The 22,123-nt window shown below is 39.8% G+C and overlaps 1 protein-coding gene across 7 annotated transcripts in view; it reads left to right on the top strand.

Moving 5' to 3' along the window:
* The window catches only part of c12h10orf90 (chromosome 12 C10orf90 homolog), a 139,664-nt gene that overhangs the window by 5,788 nt on the left and 111,753 nt on the right, over window positions 1–22,123 (top strand). For 6 of the 7 annotated variants that reach the window (XR_007957309.1, XM_052027886.1, XM_052027883.1 and 3 more), the window contains 2 exons: window positions 9,216–9,996; window positions 14,150–14,230. Coding sequence is in view for 6 of the 7 variants with exons in the window: in XM_052027886.1 (XP_051883846.1) it covers window positions 14,194–14,230 (37 nt within the window). In the remaining variant the exon portion in view is untranslated. The remainder of the gene's footprint in view (window positions 1–9,215; window positions 9,997–14,149; window positions 14,231–22,123) is intronic. The other variant, XM_052027885.1, reaches the window with a different exon arrangement.

Here is a 22,123-nt window from a genome sequence, read left to right as displayed (position 1 = left end):
ACAATAAATGATTAAGATTACACAAAACTACACATGCCAGGCAGGGATTTTATAATCATGTAGCATTATTGTATCATTGATCTAACTCCAGAAATGTAGAAGCAAGTAAATATATTTTATCCTCAAATGCATTCCATGCTGCAAGTGTCCAGTCTGTAATGGTTCCTTTAAAAGAATTATCGCAAGCCTATTTTGTCATTGATCCATAGCACCACCGAGCAAGAAAGGAATGTTGCCTCACAGAATTAAATTGTTGCCATCAAGGATCTTTAGCATTACAACTAATTGTGTTAAGTAATCAGCTCTGAGAACCTGTCTTACTAGGTGTCTGTGCTGTAATAATTTACCATTGCAAGTTAATGCTAATAAGGTACCACCTGGGATCCCATCAAAGCAGTTGCTTGAGTTAATGTTAGCTATAAACATAGTGGGCAACTGTTGATCCAGTTAAATATCCAAAGTCTGTTCTGAATACAAATTAGTAGAACACAGTTATATAAAAAAAGCTTTGGGAAAGGGTTCCCCTCTGTGCTGTGTCATTCTCATTATTGGTATCTCTGCTGATTGTCACTCAGAACCAAAAAACAAGCTGTTGGAGCAACTCAGTCTGCACCTGCTGCAGGGTCTTGACCCGATATGTCAATTTTCCCTTTGCCTCCACAAGTGCTTCCTGACCTGCTGTGTTCCTCCAGCAGCATTTTTTTTGCCACAGATCCAAGCATCTGCAATTTAGAACCACTGAGCTCCATACTCGTCAATCCAACAGTAAAACAGCCCTTAAAATTGCAACCCCTTGTTTTTCCACAATGATCCCTCAGTCTAGATTCTCCACAAAAGGAAACATCCTCTGAACATCCATCTTGTCAAGACCGCTCAAGATCTTAAATGTTTTCAACAAGTTACATCTCATTCTTCTAAATCCAGTAGCTACAAGCCTAGCAAGGTCCAGCCTTTACAATTGATACAAAGGTGCAGGTCCAACCTCTCACTAGTCTGCACACTTATGTTGTAGCCAGGTAAACTGGATTCCTGGCACAATGTCAACAAAAATACTTTGTATATTGTAATAATATGTAGATTTTATTCAAAATAAAATCATTCCTATTTTATATAGTAATGAACACCATCATACCTTCCCTTGTGTGTGCCTTGGAATGTAAGGCTTTATTGCAAGGTGGTTGCTATACAAAAGTCTGACCTAAAATTATACAGGACATTGCTGAGATCACACCTGGAATACAGCAAACAGTTCTGGCCTCCTTACTTGAGGAAGGATATATTTTCATCAGAGCAGTGCAAAGCAGATTTACTTGACTGCACAGATGGTTAGTGGTTACATTTACCGGGCTAGTAATCCAGAGACCAAATCCCACTTTAGCACTTTAGAATTTGCATTTGGTTAATAATCCAGACTTTTTTTTTAATGGGGCAGCACAATGGCGAAGCAGCTTCAAAATTGTGGGTTCAGTCCGACCTTGGGTGGTGTGTGCGCAGTTGGCAGTTTCTCCCTGAGACTATGTGGAGTTTTCCTGGTTGCTCCAGTTTCTTCCCTTATCTCAAAGATATCCTGGCAAATTAATTGGCTGTAAATGACCACGTAAATTGCAAAAGAATCAAAGGGGAGTTGATAAATATATGAGAGAGAAAATTTGCAAGACTACAGGGGAAGAAAGAGATGGAATGGGACTGATGGGAAGCTCTGCTGGGAGCTGTCATGGACCTTATGGGATGACCTTATGGCCTCTTTTTGTGTCGTAAAAACGACTTATTCCTAGGCTGAAACACATTGATGTTTAGAAGAATGAGTGGTGATTCTACTGAAACATAAAGGATTTAGGGGCGGCCTGACAGGTTGATACTGAGTGGATATTTAATCTTATAAGGAAATGTGGAGGAATTTCTTGTTCACTCAGAGAGTTGTGAATATTTGGATTTCACTACCCCAGAGATCTGAGGAAGCTCAGTCCTTGAATGTATTCAAGGCTGAGATACATAGATTTTTGGACTATAGGTTTATAGGGAACAGGCATGAACGTGGATTGAGGCCAAATTACCTTATTGAATAGTCCGGTGGTCAGTGAATTAAGACAACCGTCATAGAATAGAAGAAAGAACAGTCCACACAGCCTTAACAGACATTTGTATTTGTTGAAGTTGCCACAAGGGTGGTTAATGGTCTCTGAAGTTCTCTAAGAATGTAAGAAAATATAAGCAAGGAGGCGGATAATGAATTAAACAAAGGTGTGAATCTCCAGGATGATCACAGGATTTTCAATCAGGAATTGTTCTGAGAAATGAACATAACTATAAACTGGAACCAGACTGCTATGTGAGAAGGAAAACTACCCCAATGTAACATTCTTTCAGCTTCACTAAGCAACAGTAATACATTGGGAAGTTAGCTCACTTTACAAAGACCAAAGGTCTCAGAGGCCTGATGAATTGGATGCATTAAGACAGTGGCCAGTTGGTTGTAGTGAAATAAGAAATAAAGCTCACTCAAAGACATTTCCAGTGGCATCTAGGGTCTCATGGCATGTAGGAGAGCTGGTTATTATTATAGTAATACGACATATGACATAACTAGAGGCCTAGGTTAAGGCACAGAAATACGTAAGTGATGAGGCCTGGTTATCAGACCCATGTGGAGAAAGGGTCCTTGTATGAATGGTCAGGAGCAATCAATCCATGTCCATTGTACCTGATCAGAGTACTAATAGCTAGGATGCTACACAATTGTCATTGTGGAAAATGAAGGTGATACTCGCTAGTCAATAATCCAGCTGCAATGGAGTGAAGATAGCTGAAATGGAATGGAGTATTGATATGCTACCATCTCAATGGAGGATAACAGAAGGAATTGGAGGGAGATTAGTCTGGAAATAGGATTTAACTCCTTACCAAAGCCTAGGACCAACACTCAGAAAGGAGGAACCCTGAGGCTGGGATTCAGAGAAAGCTGGGCACCACAGGCCAGAGACGATCACCTTGTTCTTGACGGAATATTGTACAAGCCGTGAGTACTTGTACTTAGTTGTTCCAATTAAGAGTTTGATTAAAGCATGATAGCGTAGCAGTTAGTGTAACGCTATTACCGTGCCAGTGATCAGAGTTCAATTCCTCTGCTGTCTGTATGTTCTCTCCGTGACTGTGTGGATTTCCTCCAGGTGCTCTGGTTTCCTCCCACATTCCAAAGACTTATGGGTTAGTAGGTTACCATGGGTGTAATTGGGCAGCGCAGGCTTGTGGGCCAGGAGGCCTGTTACGTGCTGTATAAATAAAGTTTTTAAAGTTTAAATCTAAATAACCTTCAACCAATTGTCAGTAGTGTGACTTGATTAGAAGTGTGAATTTGGCACAGTAGTGGTAGAGCAGATTTGCTCCTATTTTCATTCTCCTATGTTTCCAGCTAGGGTGGATTGCCCTAATGCTGTGATGAAGGTTTTACTTCACTGACTGCCACCATAAAACACACACCCATAATCGGCTCAAGCTTTCACAGGGCAGGCATCTGACTGCTACAAGCTGCCATACGTGGCTGCAATTTGGGATTACAGGCTATGTGGCAAAGGCAAGTGTACTCCCTAAGAAAAACTAACATCCTGAGAAACCTGAGCAACAAACAATCTGCTGGAGAAACTCAGTGGGTCAAACAGCATCTGAGGGGGGGAAAGGAATTGTCGATGTTCCTGCTTCAGGATTTCTACCAAAACGCCAACAATTCGGTCCCCCCTCAGATGCTGCTCCGCCCACAGACTTCATTCAGCAGATTGTTTGTTGCTCCAGATTCCAGCTCCTGCAATCTCTTGTGTCTCCTTCCTGAGAAACTTGACCTATCTTTGAAGAAAAAAAGACAGATTCTGTATTCACGAGATCTGTGCATTGGTTCTTCAGTGGAACCTGACAAGTAGTTGGCAAAATGATAACTCTTTGGATCATCCACTATATTTGATTCATAGGATGCTAAAGACAAAAATATTTTATTTTCTTAATGTTTTCAATCTAAACCAGCCATTTGGGGCAGCATCAAGTTGCTTCGAGTGAGGGTAGTGAGAATGGCAACCTTCTTGGACTGACCATCTTCACTAGATTTTGTGGCCCACTGCCCACGTGGATGCTCCAGATTTTCCCTTGTTATTTTTTTCATGAAATGACATCCTTTTATGCATTAAAGTTTGTGAGAGTCAGGAGCAGACATCCTGGAACGTAGCCCTTGTGAACTTTTGGGATTTTGATCAATAGATGAAAATTGGCTCAACAGATCAACTTTTTACCAGCTGGCTTAATATTAAAATGTCACAACCAAGTTATGCAAATTGGCTGCCAGAAATTGGAGTGTATTTTAATCAGTTGAGTTTCCTCGCCTTGCATATGATGAAGATTAAGAGTAAATAATGACAAGATAAGCTAGTATTACAATGGGCAGCCACGTTCATTGTAAGATAAATGTCAATTCTGAGATCCTTCATTGTGTTATTATATATACTGGTCAGATGTATTAGCAGTCTCCAACTCAGGGAGAGATGGAGATTATAGGCTGGCTACTTTCAAGTACAGTTCTTGCAAACCGATAACAGTTGTGATTTGGGGGCAGATTAGCATTCTATTCTTTGATAACTTCTAAATGAAACCTTCTTTGATAAAATTAATGGCCTGAATTTGCTGCAATACTAATGTCAAGACTACAACTCATATTAACTACAAAGTAAACCTAATCACGACATTTTGGCATCTGCATACCTCCAGTAAACATGAAGTCTGGAAATTGTTGACTGAGTTTCAAGCTGGGGGGTACTTTTGCAGTTCTCGTCAATAAACAAGGTACTAAGATAACTGTAACGTATGAGTTTATGACATTGAACCATATTCCAGGCTAAAATTGGCTAAAAAGTTTGTGCATTCAGAAGCAAATATGTTTTTAACACTGTGATAGTCACTGCTGATCAACATTATTAGCCTTGAAAAATTAACTTTAAGGTGACTGTTTTATGTAAAGGGATGTTAAATGAGATGGAGTGGGGTGGGGGTGTGGGGATCCCTGGACAATCAGTTAATAATTTGTTTGATTATTTTATGAAATTGAAGAAATTAAACACTGCCAAATTAAAACATTTTTATTAACTTTGCTTTTGGTTACTATTCTTTTCTTTATTATTGTTTCTGTAGGCAATGGTAGTGGCAGAGCGGTTAACTTGTCAGGTTAATAATCCAGATGAAAAAGTCCAAGTTCAAATCCCACCATGATAGCGGAGGAAATTAAATTCATTTTAAGGATTTTGAAAATAAATTACAGTAACGATGGCCAGAAAACACTACTGGATTGTCATTAAAAACTCATTTTGTTTACTAATGCTTTTCAGGGAGGAAATCTGCATTCCTTACCCGAACTGGCCTTTATGTGACTCCAGACTCCTAAATACACATCTGAAAATGACTTTGCAAGCTACTCAGTTGTACCATTACCATTACATTCAAACAATGAAAGAATAAAACTTCATACACTTAGGCAGCAAATTCAGACATGGAAAATGCAGCTAGCTCAGTCAGGACTGGTGTCTAAATTGGGAGAGCTGTGCCACACAGTAGTCAAGTAACATCCTGACATGGTTGTGCTTACAGAGGTGTACCTTACAGGCAATGTGCCAGACCCCTCCATCACAATCCCTGGGTATATACTTACCCATTGGCAGGACAGACCTGCCAAGGGTGGCAGCACTGTGATATACATGTAGGAGACCCTAGCCCATCTGAGTTCTCAACATTGACTCTGGACCCATGAAGTCTCATGGCATTAAGTTGAGCAGGAGTAAGGAAACTCCCTTCTGATTACCACCTACTATTCTCCCTCCACTGATGAGTCAGTGCTCCTCCATGTCTAACAACACTTGGAAGATTTATTGACACTCACAAGGGCTTGAAATGTACTTTGGCTGTGAGACTATCGATGTCTATAAGCAAGAGAGGTTTAGTAGCAAAAGCACTGGTTGCCGGACTGGGTCTGCAGTTGGCAATGAGTAAATTAACACAAGGGTGAGCCTACTTGACCTCATCCTCACCAATTTACTTGTAAAGATGCATCGTCCATGATAAGATTGGGAGTGACCAACACACAGTCCCACCTTCCACATTGAGGACCCCTCCATCATGTTTTGTAGCACTACATTCATGCTAAATGAGATAGACTTAGAATAGACTGCTCAGCTCAAAACTGGACATCGCAAGGTGCTGTGGAACATCTGCAGGAGCAAGTCTGTATACCACCATAAACATGATCTGACATATCCATCATTCTCACATGACTCCCAGGCTAGGAGATCAATGAGAGGTGCAGAATGGTATGCAGGGAGCAGCACTAGGTGTTCTTAACAATGATGAGGTGCCAACCTGGTAGGACTGCAACACAGGGTGACATGCATTCTAATCAATAAAAGCATCATGCAATGAACAGAGATAAGTGATCTCAGATTGGATCAAAGCTCAGTAGTCCTACCAGATCTAGTCAGGAATGGTGGTGGACAATTAAACAGCTAATGGGTAATGAAGACGCCAAGAATTTACCCATCCTCAGTGATGATGTGGACCAAGATGTGAGTGCTGAAGACAAGTTTAAACCAACTTAGCCTGAAGTGCCAGAAGATTGTCCATTTCAGCTTCCTCTTGAAACTCCCCCAGCATCATAGAAGCTGGTCTTCAGCCAATTGAATTGGTCCATGTAATATAAAGAAAGTGCTGAGAGCAATGGATACAGCAAAGGCGATGAGAACAGACAACATTCAGTGTTAGTGTTGAATGTCTGCACTTCAGGATGAGCTGCACCTCTAGTCAAATGTTCCAGTACAGTTAGAACATTGGTATCTAGTCAACAATGTCAATGTATTATTTATAAATGCAGAGCAAATCAAAAGAAAGAGAAAAAAATAAACAAAATCTCCAAATGACTAGAAAATCAGCTAAAGCAGTCAAATGAAAACTAGGGCTGCAAAAGCAGACCTAAGGCTGGAATCCTGTGGTGATTGACTCCACCCCCTCCCCCCCATCCCAACACACGTTGCTTTCCACCATTTTCAAAGTGCATGTCAGGAGCATGCTGGAGTACCCTCCACTTGCCTGGATGAGTGCTGTGGCAACAATTCTTAACAAGCCAAGACCATCCAAGTCAAAGCAGCCCACTTGATTGGCATCCGTGAACCACCCATGATATTCTTTCCCCTACATCACCAACTCACAGTAGCTGCAGCGTGTACCACTGATTGCTGTTACTTGTTTTGGCCTTTCTAACAGCATATCCCAAACCCATGTCATCTACTACCAAAGGGACAAGGACAGTAGGGAGCATCCCTTACAAGTCATACACCATCCTGACTTGGAAATATATTGCTAGTCCTTCATTGCCAGCTGGCTGAATTCCTGGGACTCTGTACGCAGAAGTGCTGTGGGATTATCTTCACCAGAAGAAGAGCAATGTTTCAAAAAGACAACTCACCACCATTTTCTCATGGACAACAAGGGATGAGCAATAATCACTGACCTTACCAACCATGGCCACATACCAAAAAATGACTGAAGTCAGAGTTTCCAGGTAATTTATGTTTTTCACTTCATGGTTTACACGCGTTGCGTCCCAGTGAGATTCTTCCATCTGCAGTATTTCACTGTTGCTTGTTCTGCTCATACATGCAACAGGTCCCTGTAGAAGGTCTTGCACCGAAACAGACACCAGGTTAGTAGATATATCCACTGACAAGTCTTCAAAAATCTCTGAAGGACTGTCAGTGAGATGAACATCAAAATCCTTCCATTGAAATGTCATCGACCTGAAACATTAACTCCCTTTCTCTCTCCAACCTGACCAGCTGAGTATTTTCTGTTTTTATTTCAGAAGTCTTTCCTGCTTAGAACAAAATCTAGACCGTTATGGATTGAACACTTTTTATTATCTGATTGATTATAAAGTCATAGAGTCATACAGCACGGAAACAGGCCCTTCGGCCCAATTGGTCCATGCCGACCAAGATTCCCATCTAAGCTAGTCCCATCTGCCCACATTCGGCCCATATCCTTCTAAACATTTCCTATCCATGTACATGTCCAAGTGCCTTTTAAACGTTATTAATGTACCTGCCTCAACCACTTCCTCTGACAGTTCATTCCATATACTGACCAATGTCTGGGTGAAAAAAATTGCCCCTCAGGTTCCTGTTAAATCTCTCCCCTCTCAGCCTAAACCTATGTCCTCCAGTTCTTTATTCCCCAATTCTGGGAAAAAAGACTATACACATTCACCCTATTTATGCCCCTCATAATTTTATGCACTCTATAAGATCATCCATCATTCTGCTATAGTCCAATGAATAAAGTCCCAACCTGCTTAACCTCTCTCCACAACTCAATCCCTCAAGTCCCAGCAACATCCTCGCAAACCTCCTCTGCACTCTTATAGTGTTCAGAAGAATTAAGTCTTACTATATCAGAAGCAAAACACTGAAGCAAATAAAGAAATTACACATGGCAATATTTTCCATTACTGTTTGTTAAGGAAATTAATAATGAATTCAAAAACAAATCTATTTATAAAATAAATAAACTATTTATATCAAAATTCATATGATTTTGCAAAACAACTGTAGAATATATATAGCATGCTTGGATCAAAAATAACAACACAAAACAAAATAAAGAAGTAATTCAATCTAAAAAGATAACAGTTCCATTCTGAATGGAACCAGTGTGATCTCTGCCTTGAATTCTAACAGAGCTGTCTTTTGTTCACTTTGAGGGGAGACTTGCTCAGTTATTTCACGCATGACTTGAAAATTTTCCGACGGTTATAACCGTATGATGAACAAACAAGTTTTAAGTGTAGTCAAAACTGGAAAACAATTATATACTTTATTGGGTCAACTTGCACAATACTTATGCAGACTGAGCAAAGCTATAAAGCATTCAAAGCGTAATCAATCCAGAAGCAAGCAAGCAGATTGGGTTACAAAGCTTCCTCGCGTTATAAAACATTTATGTGCATCAACTGTTTTCTCATACAGCAGATAAAAGACGCAGCCTGCATTGGAAATGAAGGTATGTGTATTTATTAGAGTAGTAACATGGTGATTTATCAGGAAATGACCCTAAGGAATGATCTGTTTTTGTAGCATTTGATAGCATTAACAAGGCTGGCATTTATTGATAATGGAATACTGTGTGTTCTCCTTACTTAGGTTCTTCAGATACTTCTGTTCTGTAACTGGATTTGACACTGGAGCTGGGGCTCTTCCTGAAAGAATTTTACTTCCTGATCAGATCATCAAAAAGCAGAATATGAAATACTGTAATGGACCTGTTGATATTCTAAAACTATCTGATGTTTATTTAATGAATGTGGAACAATGGAGCTGCCTATGGAACAAGTGCCTACAACTTACACAAGTGGAGAATATAAGAGTGACTACTGGGATTTTATAATGTCTCAGGTGAAGATTTTGCCGTCCAGGCCTTTATAGCAAACAGTAGTTTGGAAAACATTTCATTGCAGGCTCAAAAGGCACTAAGAAGGGTCACAGGGGACTTCAAAAAAAGAGCTGCTCCAGCAGCTTCACAGACTGCATCAATGCCAGAGCTGTCTAACGAGTACATTACACACACAGCAAGCCTGAACACCAGAATGCAAATGACAGACTTGGCTACAGAGAAGGACTTAATCAGTATTATTCAGGTTCTACAAAGTGCATGTCTAACTTGAACTATTCGGATAAGTCTTTTACAACACATGCCCAGAGAACACAAGATTCCCCAGCTTACAGAACAACCAATGCTGAAATTAATTTTGGTGCAAGAATTGAGAAAGTACAAATAAAAGACTTCTGCATGCATAGGAAAGAGTCTATTACGCTAGTCACTTCTGATACTGCAAAATACCATCAATTACCCAAGCGAAGTTTTGCAATTTATATTATCAATGAAAAATATGATAATAATACACCAATACTACACTGTGTAGAGGTAAGCTTAGAAAGAAAATATAGAGAGTAATTCAATGATATTAAAAAATAACCAGAACATTCTCCTGTAGTCAGAGAATCGTTTGTAGTTTCAGCCTGCTTTCTCATTTGTTCTTTATGCCATCACATTTATAATTGTGGATATTGCTTACAAGACATTGATTATAATAGTGAAGTATTGTCTCCATTTAAATTAAATTTCCAATCTCAAAACGGAATGTAGTTATCCTTCAGGGACCAAAAGGGTAATCTATGTGTGGAGCCAGGAGATATGATCAAGATCCTAAATGAATACTTCTCATTGGTATTCCCCAGGGAGAAGGACGTGGAGGCTGGTAAGTTAAGGGGGGAGTACACTGCTGTTTGGAGTATGTCTATATTAGGAAGGAGGAATTGTTAGATATATTGGTGCAGGTTAGGGTGTATAATTTCCCTAGGGTCTGACAGGATCTAACCCTGAACACTAAGGGAAGAAAGGGAGGACATTGCTGGGGCTCTGAGGGCATCTCTGTTAGCCACAGGTGAATGTTGTCCCCTTGCCCAAAAAGGGCAGAAGTGATAAGTCTGGAACGTACAGGCCACTTGGAGAAACAGGGAATGATTAGGAGAAGTCACTATGGTTTTGTGCAGGGGACATCCTGTCTCACAAATTGGGTTGAGTTTTTTGAGGAGGTAACTAAGAAAATTGGTGAAAGCAGAGTTGTAAATGTAGTTTACATGGACTTCAGTAAGGCCTTTGACATGTTTTGCAAAGTGAGCTGGCCCAGAAGGTTAAGGCACAAAGGATTCAAGGCGTGTTGGCAAACTGGATCCAAAATTGACTTGGAGAAAAGAGGCAGAGGGGAGTGGTGTTCTTTTGACTGGAAGTCTATAACACTGGTGTACCACAGGGATTGGGGCTGGGATCTTCGTTGTTTGTAATATATATATCTATAAGCGAGTTGAATGAGAATGTAAATGGTCTCATTAGTAAGCTTGCAAACGACTTGAAAATTGGTGGAGTCATAGATAGCAAAGATGGCAGTCTAAGGAATACAGCAGGACATAGATCAGCTGAAAAGTTGGACACAATGATGGTAGATGAACCTTAATCCAGACAATTCTGAGATAATGCACTTTGGGAGGTCAAATTCTGGTCAGACATACAGAGTAAATGGCAGGGACCTTAGGACCATTAGTATACAGAAGGAACTTTGAGTGCAAGTCCATAGCTCACTGAAAGTGGTGACACTGAGGAATAGTGTAGTAAAGAAGGCATTTGGCATGTTTGCTTTCAAATGCCAAGGCATTGAGTATAAGAGTTGGGATACCATGTTGCAGCTGTACAAAACATTGGTTAGACAGCATTTGGAGTATCGTGTAGGGTTCTGGTCACCACACTGCAGGAAGGATATGGTAGCAATTGAGAGAGTGCAGAGGAGATTCAGCAGGATGTTGCTTGGAACGGAGGGCTGAAGTTATAAGGAGAGATTGCATAGGCTAGATTTATTCTCATTGGATCATAGGAGGCTGAGGGCTGATCTTACAGAGGTTTCTAAAATTATGAGGAGTAGAGATAGGACAGATAATCAGAATCTTTTTTACAGGTCAGGGGAGTCTAGTGGGCACAGGTTTAAGATGAAGTGGAAAAATTTAAAGGAGATCTGAGGGGTAAGTTCTTATCACAGAGGGTCGTGGTTATCTGGAACGAGCTGCCAGAGGTGGTGGTGGAGGCAGATACAATTACAATGTTTAAAAGACAGTTGGACAGGTACTTACACAGGAAAGGAGTAAAGGAACATGAGCTTAATGCAGGCAATGGGATTAGTGTAAAAAGGCATTATGGTTAACATGGTCAAGGTGGCCTGAATGGCCATGTCCATTGCAGGCAACATTCTGCTGAACCTCCTCTACACCCTCTCAATTGCTACCACATGCTGCCTGCAGTGTGGTGACCAGAACCATACATGATACTCCAAATGCTGTCTAACCAATGTTTTGTACAGCTGAAACATGGCACCTCAACTCTTATACTCAGTGCCTTGGTCTCAGAAGGCAAGCATGCTGAATGCCTTCTCCACTGCCCTATTCACCAGTGTCACCACTTTCAGTGAGCAATGGACTTGCACTCGAAGTTCCTTTGTACACTAATTGTCCTAAGGTCCCTGCCATTTACTCTGCATGTCTGACATGGCCAAGGTGGCCGTTTATGTGCTGCATGATTCTGTGATTCTATAATCATATAACTAAGGTAGTGTCTGAGCCAAAATTATAGAAACTTTGGAAATATACCCCAGGTATGTCAATTTTGTAATGGATTTTAATCCTGTATAGAAGAAATCTTGAACTTAAAAGTAGATTTGATACTATAAATCTAAATATCCATGAAATGACCCTCAGCTTACTTCAATGCATTTCTGAAATTCAAGGCTAGTGGATCTTTCAAATAAAATCCTTTGTGCCTTTTGTTGAAAGTGCAATATTAATTAATGATGATCACCTTTGCTGGTGTCCTGCCAGCAGTTCTTTGAAATGTATACATTTCCAAACACATGAGGGTAATTCACATTGCAGAAAGAAGTCTTGGCATTTATGTAACACATTGTAAATATCCTATTTATTTTCACAAACCATTTAATTACTTTGAAGTCCTTTTCTTGTTATTGTGTAAGTAAACACATCAGCTAATCCTACAAACAAATAATCAGTTTTGATGTTGTTGGTTGAGAAAAATAGTATTTGCCAGAAAACAATTGAATTGCTTCCCTTCCTTACATAATGCCAGGGAAATATTTCTGAAGAGGCAGACAAAGGCTTCATTTAAAATGAAATTTTAAAACCCTTCAGTTTTAACAATGCAGGAAGTATCAGCTGAAACCATTTAGTGGAATTTGATCTCGCAGCTTTCTGACTTGGGATAAGGGTGTGACCCTTTCACTGTGTGACTATTAAACCAGGCTAACCATGGAAACTGTAGGGTATTTTGTTTGTGCCATTGAATGGCTGGATAATTCACCCCATCAACAATGTTCATCAGAAGTGATGACCTCATAAAAAGTCCATTAAAAGATAGGTTTTCTAATCTCTTTTTGATTTAGTGGCCTTTTGAGAAATGAACATCAGCTGACTTCTAAAACTCCTAAAAAAATGGCAAGGAAGTTAATTGAACGCCTTCCGCATCCCTCGTCTCCTGGATATATTGCTGCCATGAACAGATATGCCTAGAAATTGCAATGCCTGCATATGGTCATTGTATGCTGCACCATTCACTGCTTCACTGCAAACTTCACTTGGGCCTTGGACTTTACTGAATAGACATTGTACTTATTTCTTTGTACACTGCAGAGCACACAAAGAAAATGTGTTATCTAGAACTGAGGCCAGGTTGGGAGTTTGGGAAAAGGGTGGTGGTCAGATATCCTATTGGCCAGTGACTTGGGACATGTGCGGATTAAGGTATCAGAGTGTTGGGTTTTTGGCATCTTAGGGGGATCAGGATGTGCTGATTGGTTGTTAGGCAATCAGGGGACCTGTCTTGGCCAATTGGGGTTGAGATTGGTGAATGAAGATCGGGGTGCCAAAGGCTATGAGCAATTATGGGTCTTAGCTTAGTGGAGTCCAAGTATTCGGCTGTGCAATGAAAGCACGATTGTTCCAGGAGTAACAAATGATCATTTCTCCCAGAACATGGAAGATGAATTTGGTTGGCAGGTACGTGGGGTCTGACAGCATTTGATGGGGGCCTGATGCTGAAGCTGTGCCAGACATGCAAGTACAACTCATTCTAGAAATGCCTGGTCGAATTTCCAGTGATACAAAATGATCTGGAAATGATCACGATTACATTTCGTTCAGGAAGGGTATGTTTTCAATGGCATAGCGATTAAATAAATAACATTATATCATCTAGTCTACATTTTTTTCAAACGTTAAGAATAATTGGCTGGAGGTGGCTCTGTCCAAAAGGGAGAAAGGAAGTATAAAAGTAGGCAAGTAGCTATACAACTACAAGGTTTTATGTTAATCATGAGAGTTTCCATGTAATACATGCATTTCTGTTTAATTTTAATGTAATAGCTAGTAAATGTAGTAAAGCCTTTGTTAAAATTGAATCAATTGCTGTGCAGATGAGCAAAGATACTGTATTAATAAGATTCTAATTTTACTTGCAACAGAATGAGAAAATGAATGTGCATTTCCATCAGTCCCAATTCAAAACATGAAAAATAGATTGAAGACCAGGAATGAAGACCAAGGTAATGGAACAATCTGACCAAACCATGTGTGTAAAAGAAAGTTCTCTGGTATCAAAAGATTTTGCAGTTAGATTGGTGCAAAAGCAGGAGGCAATACTGAAGCATATTCTGACATTCGGGTGTTTGCATTTGGCTATCCTTACTACTTTAAGGAATGCTGGGCTACTTGTACATGGAGTAGGTCTTGACTACCATGATGAGTAATTGCATTTTGTAGTTGTGAGCCTGGTAGTAACATAATCAGCTCATAACTGAGGAGAACAGCCTTCATGCCAGGACAGTGTGTGGACACACCGTGTGAGTATGTGCATACTTTTTGAGTTTTCTAAAATTATTTTAATTTGTTTTGGCATTTATTTTATTTTAAAATATTAAACAGATCCTGTATCTTGCTGAATGTTTTCAATGACAGTGATAGCTTTGGCATACAATGTGTCTGTGGATGGGGTCTCACTGACTATCAATGCCGTTCTGTCAGCACAGATGGCCACATGCTGGAAGGGGCGTTATGCTCTACTACTTGTGCTGTGCTGTGGAACAAGCCTCCCAGTGGAAAACTGCACTTCTTCCAGTTTTGTGCATTGCATTCAGTGCTCATCATGTGGTTTCCTGTTCAGTGGAAATCCAAACTCAGATTGGATGACCATTCAGGCGTGATCCTGAGCCTCCAGTTACCTTTCAGTTTAATTTTCCTTTCCTTTCCTTTCCCGCTCTAACTACTCTGCTTTTGATCTGTTACATTTATTTCAGAGAAGGCTGATGTAGCTTGAGGAGTGGCATTTGATCTTCCACTTAGGCATGTTGCAGCCCTCAGTACTCAACACTGAATGCAAACATTTCAGATAACCAGCCTTCCAGTTTGTGATTGAACTGGCTTGTTCTGATGAAAGGTCATCCACTTGTAATAATAGCAAAGTTTTTCTCTCTTTGCATATGTTGCATGATCTGCTGGGTATTTCTAACATTGGTTTTTTGATCTCACATTTCCAGCATCTGCAGTTTATTGCTTGTTGATCCTTAATTGGGACACAGGAGGAAGTTTGGTGACAAATTTACACTGGGTGGCATGCTGCTGAGTTGTTATCAGGAGGATGATCCATTGCACTGTCTTGAGACAAAATAAAGATAAAAGATCTTATATTACAATGAATGTTTGCTTACATAATACGAACAGCATAGAAATTGGCTATTTGGCTACCTATTTCGATTATGTTGGTGTTTTTTGTTTCACATGAGCCTTCAAGGAAGGCACACATATTTAGTCTGATCTATTTAGTATATCTTGTAAAACAGTTTAAAATTTATAAGCCCCAAGATATTTGCATTTTTCCCCCTTCTTTCTTTGAAATTTATCAGCTTTCCTACTTTTTGTCCACAGACCTAGATAATACATATTTGTATTATGTATGGCCATTTCCTTGTAATAAGGAGTACACTTATTGGGCAATGTATTCCAGTATGTGGCAGTCAAAAAGAATTGCTCACAGATTTAGAAGCCTTATGGAAATAAATTACTGCAGCCTCAAGATATTTCTAAATCCAAAGAAAGATATATAACAGATTTAAAATATCCACCATGCAACTTACAAGGATGTTTGTTTTATTTATTTTCTTTATCACACACTTGCACGTTAGACAAAGTGCATTCTCTCAAAAAGCAGAAAAATACTGCAGACGCTGGAAAACTGAAATAATAACAAAAATGTTGGAAATGCTCAGCAGACCAGGCAACACCTGTGCAGAGACAAACAAAGCTAATGTTTCAGGTCATTGACTTTTTCATCAGAACTCTTTCAGATTTTCATTATCACTGCCACATTAGCAATAGCAATGTTATCAGCTCCTCTCCAAGAAGGGATGCCTCTTGTCCCTCATCGCTTTGTCTCACAGCACTGATAAGAACTGGTGAACCTCATCCAGCTAAGGCAGAGCGATGGGTACTCAATGACCTCATAGTTGGGAATCAAGCTCAAGTTACCAAGCCGTCTTGATTCATACAATTAAAAATAAAAATTGCCACCACCAAATATGCGCAAGTTACTTAATATTTTCTGTTGTGATTGACCCTAGTTATCTAGTGTCACCATATTGTTGAATTTACATCTGAAGAATTGTGCAGCAATTTTTTCTTAGAATACTTTTGCAAAGCATTGTGTTAAATGCTCAAATAAAAATGATTTGACGATCAATTAGTCCTTATTTATGAACAAAACTTGTAACCAAATGCTGTGCTGTTATGATTTGTTACTTCATCTCTTTAGAAAGGTAAATAAAGCAAATATCAGCAAGCAATGCATATTCTGCAGTATCAGTAGTTATTTTTGAAAATATTATATGTAAATCCATATTACCGATAGGAAAGGTTTAGAGGGATATAGACCAAATGCAGGCAAATGGGGTGAGGATGAGCTCAGGTAGACAACTTGGTCAGCATGGGTGAGTTGAGCCAAAGGGCCTGTTTCCATGCTATGTAAAACTTTATAACTCTATGACTCTGTTAAGCTGTCTGGAGAAATAATTGGCTTCTGAATTGTAAAATGTTGGTATCAGATTCAATCTGGCCATCAGAGTTAATTGCAAATTATAAATATTTAGAATGGAGCGTGAATATTTTTAATCTATGACCTTTCATTGTTCATTGTTTCAGAGGTGAATCTTGCAAAATCCTTTGTCATCAGTGAAGGTTGGAATATAAAATAAAATTTGTCTGTGAAATACAATTTGATACCTAGACTAACTTTTAAAAATAGCTAAGATCTACTGTGGTCTTTAAAACAGGAATATTTCTAGGCAAATAAATCTTAAAATATCAATTTCTTCATTTTTTTCTCTGACTGTTTTCAGAACATTCTTCAAGAGATTTGTTACCACAGGGCCTTGTAAGGATGTTTCTTACATTTTACAGCCACACCTGTTGAATCTTGACCTAATTTTCCCATGACATGTGATGCTAAGTGTTAATGGATTCAAGGTGGGAGGCAAATATCTTCCTATGTCAGGTGTTGCTATTTCTCTTTCTAAATTGAGGCCTAATACTTCACTGGAGGCTGGTATGGTAAATAAGAAGGAAGAAGTTTAATTGTTACTCCATTGACTTCCATGCACATGGAGCAGGAAGTATTAACCAACAGGATTTGAGTCCAGTATGCAATCTGGGAATACACAATAGATGACCAGTTATTTACATTAGATGCCTTGTTGTTCAAGCTTACCCACAGAAGAGTTCACCAGTACAAACATTGTTGCAACACAAATGGGAGCATAGATATGTTTGGAATTAGTACTGTGCCCATATTAATTTAGCACATCTCAGTATAAATGAAGTCTAAATTTACCACAGTCATAACTAATTGGAAGGCATCAAAGAGCTGAGCTATTGATGATGCAATCCCATGACATTTTAGTCATGTTTTCAAAGATGTGCTGTGGCAGGTGAATTAGCTACTGTAAGTTACCCCTCAGTGTTGGTAAGTGGCAAAGAATCAAAGGGGAGTTGATGGGTGAGAGAGAGGAAATTACAAGTCTACAGAGACATAGGAGGAGAAATGGGACCAACTGGACTGGTCTGTTGGGAGCTGTCATGAACTTAAGGGGCTGATTGGCCTCCTACTATGTTGTAATAAGTGAGTAAGTAAAAAAAAATGGCCTGAATGAACTGGGATGGGTTAAATAGATCAAAGGACCATTGTTCTGGATGAGAAATCTGGAAGTCTGGATTTTCTCTTATGCTGTGGAGTTATAAAACTGAATGGTGATGGAAAGGACAAACATTTCAGGCTATCATATAGTCATAGAGCACGACAGCACAGAAACAGGCCTTTCGGCCCATCTAGTCCATGCCACCTGATTTTCTGCCTTGTCCTATCTACCTGAAGCCAGACCACATCACCCCCCAACCCTCCCATCCATGTACCTATCCAAAGCTCTTCTAAATGTTATAGTTGAACCCGCATCTACCACTTCCGCTGGAAGCCCATTCCACACTCGCAACACCCTCTGAGTGAAGAAGTTCCTCCTCAGATTCCCCTGAAGTATTTCACCTTTCACCCTAAACCTATGTCCTCTAGTTATAGTCTCACCCAACTTTAGGGGAAAAGCCTGCATGCATTCACCTTGTCTTTGCCCTCATAATTTTGTATAACTCTACGAGATCTCCCCTCATTCTCCTGTGCTCCAGGGAATAAAGTCCTAACTTAGTCAACTTTTCCCTAGAACTCAGGTCCTCAAGTCCTGGCAACATCCTTGTAAATTTTCTCTGCACTCTTTAAGCTTATTGGTATCTTTCCTGTAGGTAGGTGACCAGAACTGCACACAATAGTCTAAATTTGGCCTCACCAATGTCTTGTACAACTTCAACATAACATCCCAACTCCTGCACTCAGTGCCCTGATTTATGAAGGCCAAAGTGCCAAAAGCTCTCTTTACAACCCTATCTACCTGTGATGCCCCTTCAAGGAACTATGGATCTGTATTCCCAGGTCCCTTTGTTCTACCGCACACCTCAGAGCCCTACCATTCACTGTGTAAGTCTTATCCTGGTTTGTCCTCCCAAAGTGCAACACCTCCCACTTGTCTGCATTAAATTCCATCTACCATTTTTCAGCTCATTTACTTAGCTGGTCAAAATCATGCTGCAAGCTTTGATAGCCTTCCTCACTGTCCACTATGCACCCAGTCTTGGTGTCATGCGAAATTTGCTGATCCAGTTGACATGTTATCATCTAAATCATTAATATAGATAATAAACAACAACAGACGCAACACCGATCCCTGCGGCACACCAGTAGTCACAGGCAGGTGGTGAGATCGGAGAAGTGCACACTCCATCTGGAAGTAGAAATTATTTTAGCTCTCAGCCATTCCATCCTGGCTATAGGATGGGCAGCATTAGCAAAAGACTGAAAGATGATAGAGGGAGGGGGTGAGATTTAGCTGGTGGAGACAAATGAGAAGGACAATGCTCACTGATAACCTTGCCCTCCCAATAGGAATATGTATCAGTGTTTCTCAGAATAATGGTGCTTAAGAAAGTTGCTCCTTTCTAGGTATGTTTTGAAAGACTGTGCCACCTGTCACCAGACTAACAACACACTGCTAGAGTTGGCAGTGTGTATCACAGCCAAAGTGAACACAGCACTTAATTTCTCAGCTTTACTCCATAGGAATAAAATGTAGTACGTGCTTGGATGTATCAGACAGCTGATGCCATGCTCGAGCCAACAAGTACACTCTCTCATAAACGGCAAGTCTGCAAAGTGCAGCTGTTGCCATGCTCGAGCCAACAAGTACACTCTCCTCATAAACGGCAAGGTCTGCAAAGTGCAGCTGTTGCATGGTCATCCTAGATGTCTTTGCTGTGATAATTAATTATTCTCTTAATTATCTAATTAATTGTGCTCTTAAATTATTCCTCTGTTTATCCCAATATTTGACTGTACATAAAAAGTAAAAATTGACTGCTTGAAGACAAGAGCTATTGCTGCAAACCTGATTAATGTCTCTTCAAGGCAATCTATTCTCATTTGCCAAGCTTCACCTCAACCCGAACTACAGATTGCCTTGAGCACTCATTGTGCAGACCAATTGAGAGCTGATACAATTATATCTCTGGCTAGATAGGTCAATTGGCTTCCCCCAACAGCTTTTTGTTTATTGTTGTAGCTTTCCATATCATGCACAATGTTTGTATGAAATGGAAACAACATATGGACGAAGCTCTTCAACCAGGCAGTGAAGGTAATACAGTTAACATCAAGGATGACGAATATAAGTGGAAGGGAGCCATCATCAATCTGTTGCATTTTTCGCAGCATTTCACTGAACAGTAGGTCAGCTGAACAATCCCTGCATCAAGACTAACAATGTTTACCTTGAGAGGGTCATGTGAATAGAGCTGCAGTGTCATCCTAAAAGGTAGCAGCATGTTCCATTCCTGTTGCATGATTTCCCTGCAATCAGATTGTTGCTTAGTAATTCCACTAATCTACAGGAAAGTAATCATAGGAGTTCCATGATCTGATCCAAGCACAGGTCCAAAATGATTGAGATATCCACACCCGCCAAGGGTAGATGCAGATGATGTGTGCCAGAACTAGTTAGTTGTAGAGTTTTGTCAGCTTGGTAATTATTTTCTTATAAAGCTTGGCCCCTGATGTTTATATCTCTGGCCTCATTAGTAAATTTAGGCCTTTGAAGCTTCCTGTCCATTGACGTGTTTGTTCAGCAGTGCTGTGAAACATCCTTTGCAGATCCTTTTAACTCACTCTCTGTATAGAAGTCTGGATTCTAACCTCTATGATCATGCTTGGAGAGGTTAGAATGAGTAATAAACGTCTTAAGGTGAGGATTTGTCATTCCGCTCTATATAATTGTGTGGGCTGAATAATTGGTAGGATTTTGGAGAGAGCAGAGGCACATGCATCCTCTCAGTAAAATGAGAGGTAGAGCAATATATCCTTCAGTACCATGCTGTCTGTGTGTGAACTTGATAGTTAAATGGAAAAAAGTACAGGGAGGAAAAATGGCAAACACTATCTTTGCATGGTTCCAGCTTTGCCTTTCCAAAAGCTGCATGTTGTCCACTTTTACAATAACATTGATGGAAGTGTCTTTCTTTACAGTGTGAGTTTGAACCTGCTGTTCTTGCAGTCTCCCTTCTATTCTGCACCAGTTTCCAGAGCGAGAAGAATAGTAGTGGGTTAATGTGGAGCCTGTGAAAAACTTGTGAAAATGTATGGGTAGGCTTAGGATAGTGTGCATGCTGAGAGGAAGAAGCAGTAAATGTGTGCAATACTGGGAAATCACTGGATGAAAGAAAGTGCATATATTGTAAGCTATCAAATGGCATAAGAAAGCATCATTGCCCATATGTTTCTGCAATGCCATTGTAAAAAGCATCAACCCATTTATCTGCTGCACAGCTTTGCCTTTATGATGGGATGCTGTTCTTGAAGAGGGGCTCCTTTGATAGATTTAGTACTTCCCTATCAACTATGCTGTACACAGAGCCTCTGGACAGGTCTTCCTCTGCCTGAAGCCCGTTCAAAATAGGCAATAGGACGTACCGTAATATTTGATGATGTGCCTCTTTGTTATATGTGTGGGTGTGTTTGTGTATTATAATGCTTCGTAAAATTGTAAGCTTTTGCCTTGTGAATCATCACTATAATCTAAATAAATTCATGAAACTAGCAAGAAGTAATCATTTGGAGAGATAGGTCTTGTTGGCAGATTTTTTTTTCATTTATCCAGACTTTAAAAATGTACAATAATTGATTTACACTTGCGAATATCAGCATTTGCTTGCTGTCCACATGTATAAGGTATAAGGTACCCTTTATTAGTTACATGTATATCGAAACACACGGTGAAATTCATCTTTTTGCGTAGAGTGTTTTGAGGGCAGCCCGCAAGTGTCGCCACGCTTCTGGCGCCAACATAGCATGCCCACAACTTCTTAACCCTTATGCCTTTGGAATGTGGGAGGAAACCGGAACACCCAGAGGAAACCCATTGTTTGGAGGTCTAATGCAAAAAAGAGACCAACTTCTGCATCCATTGCATAGCATGCTAAATCATTTCAACTAACAGAATAAAACTTACCCCCTCTGTTAGATTTTCTTTACATGAACATAGAATGATGTGCAAATTTTAAGCCATTATTTTAGTAGAAGTGAAACACACTATTCCTTATTCTGAAGTAAGGTTATGGAATCAATCTGCAGTAAAAAAAGAAGTTAGCACTATCTGAATGCAATATTTGATAGGATTTTTGTGAAGAATAGTATTTTAGCACAGAAACAGCACTGGATGTATTCCAACACAAAATGCTTCATATAGATGAGATTTATGACTGACAATCTAGAATCATTAAAACATAAGTGAATGAAATCT

Source organism: Pristis pectinata, chromosome 12, assembly GCF_009764475.1.
Source record: "Pristis pectinata isolate sPriPec2 chromosome 12, sPriPec2.1.pri, whole genome shotgun sequence".
Lineage (NCBI taxonomy): Eukaryota > Metazoa > Chordata > Chondrichthyes > Rhinopristiformes > Pristidae > Pristis > Pristis pectinata.
Note: the sequence above shows the minus strand (reverse complement) of the source record. Positions and strands in the feature narration are given on the sequence as shown.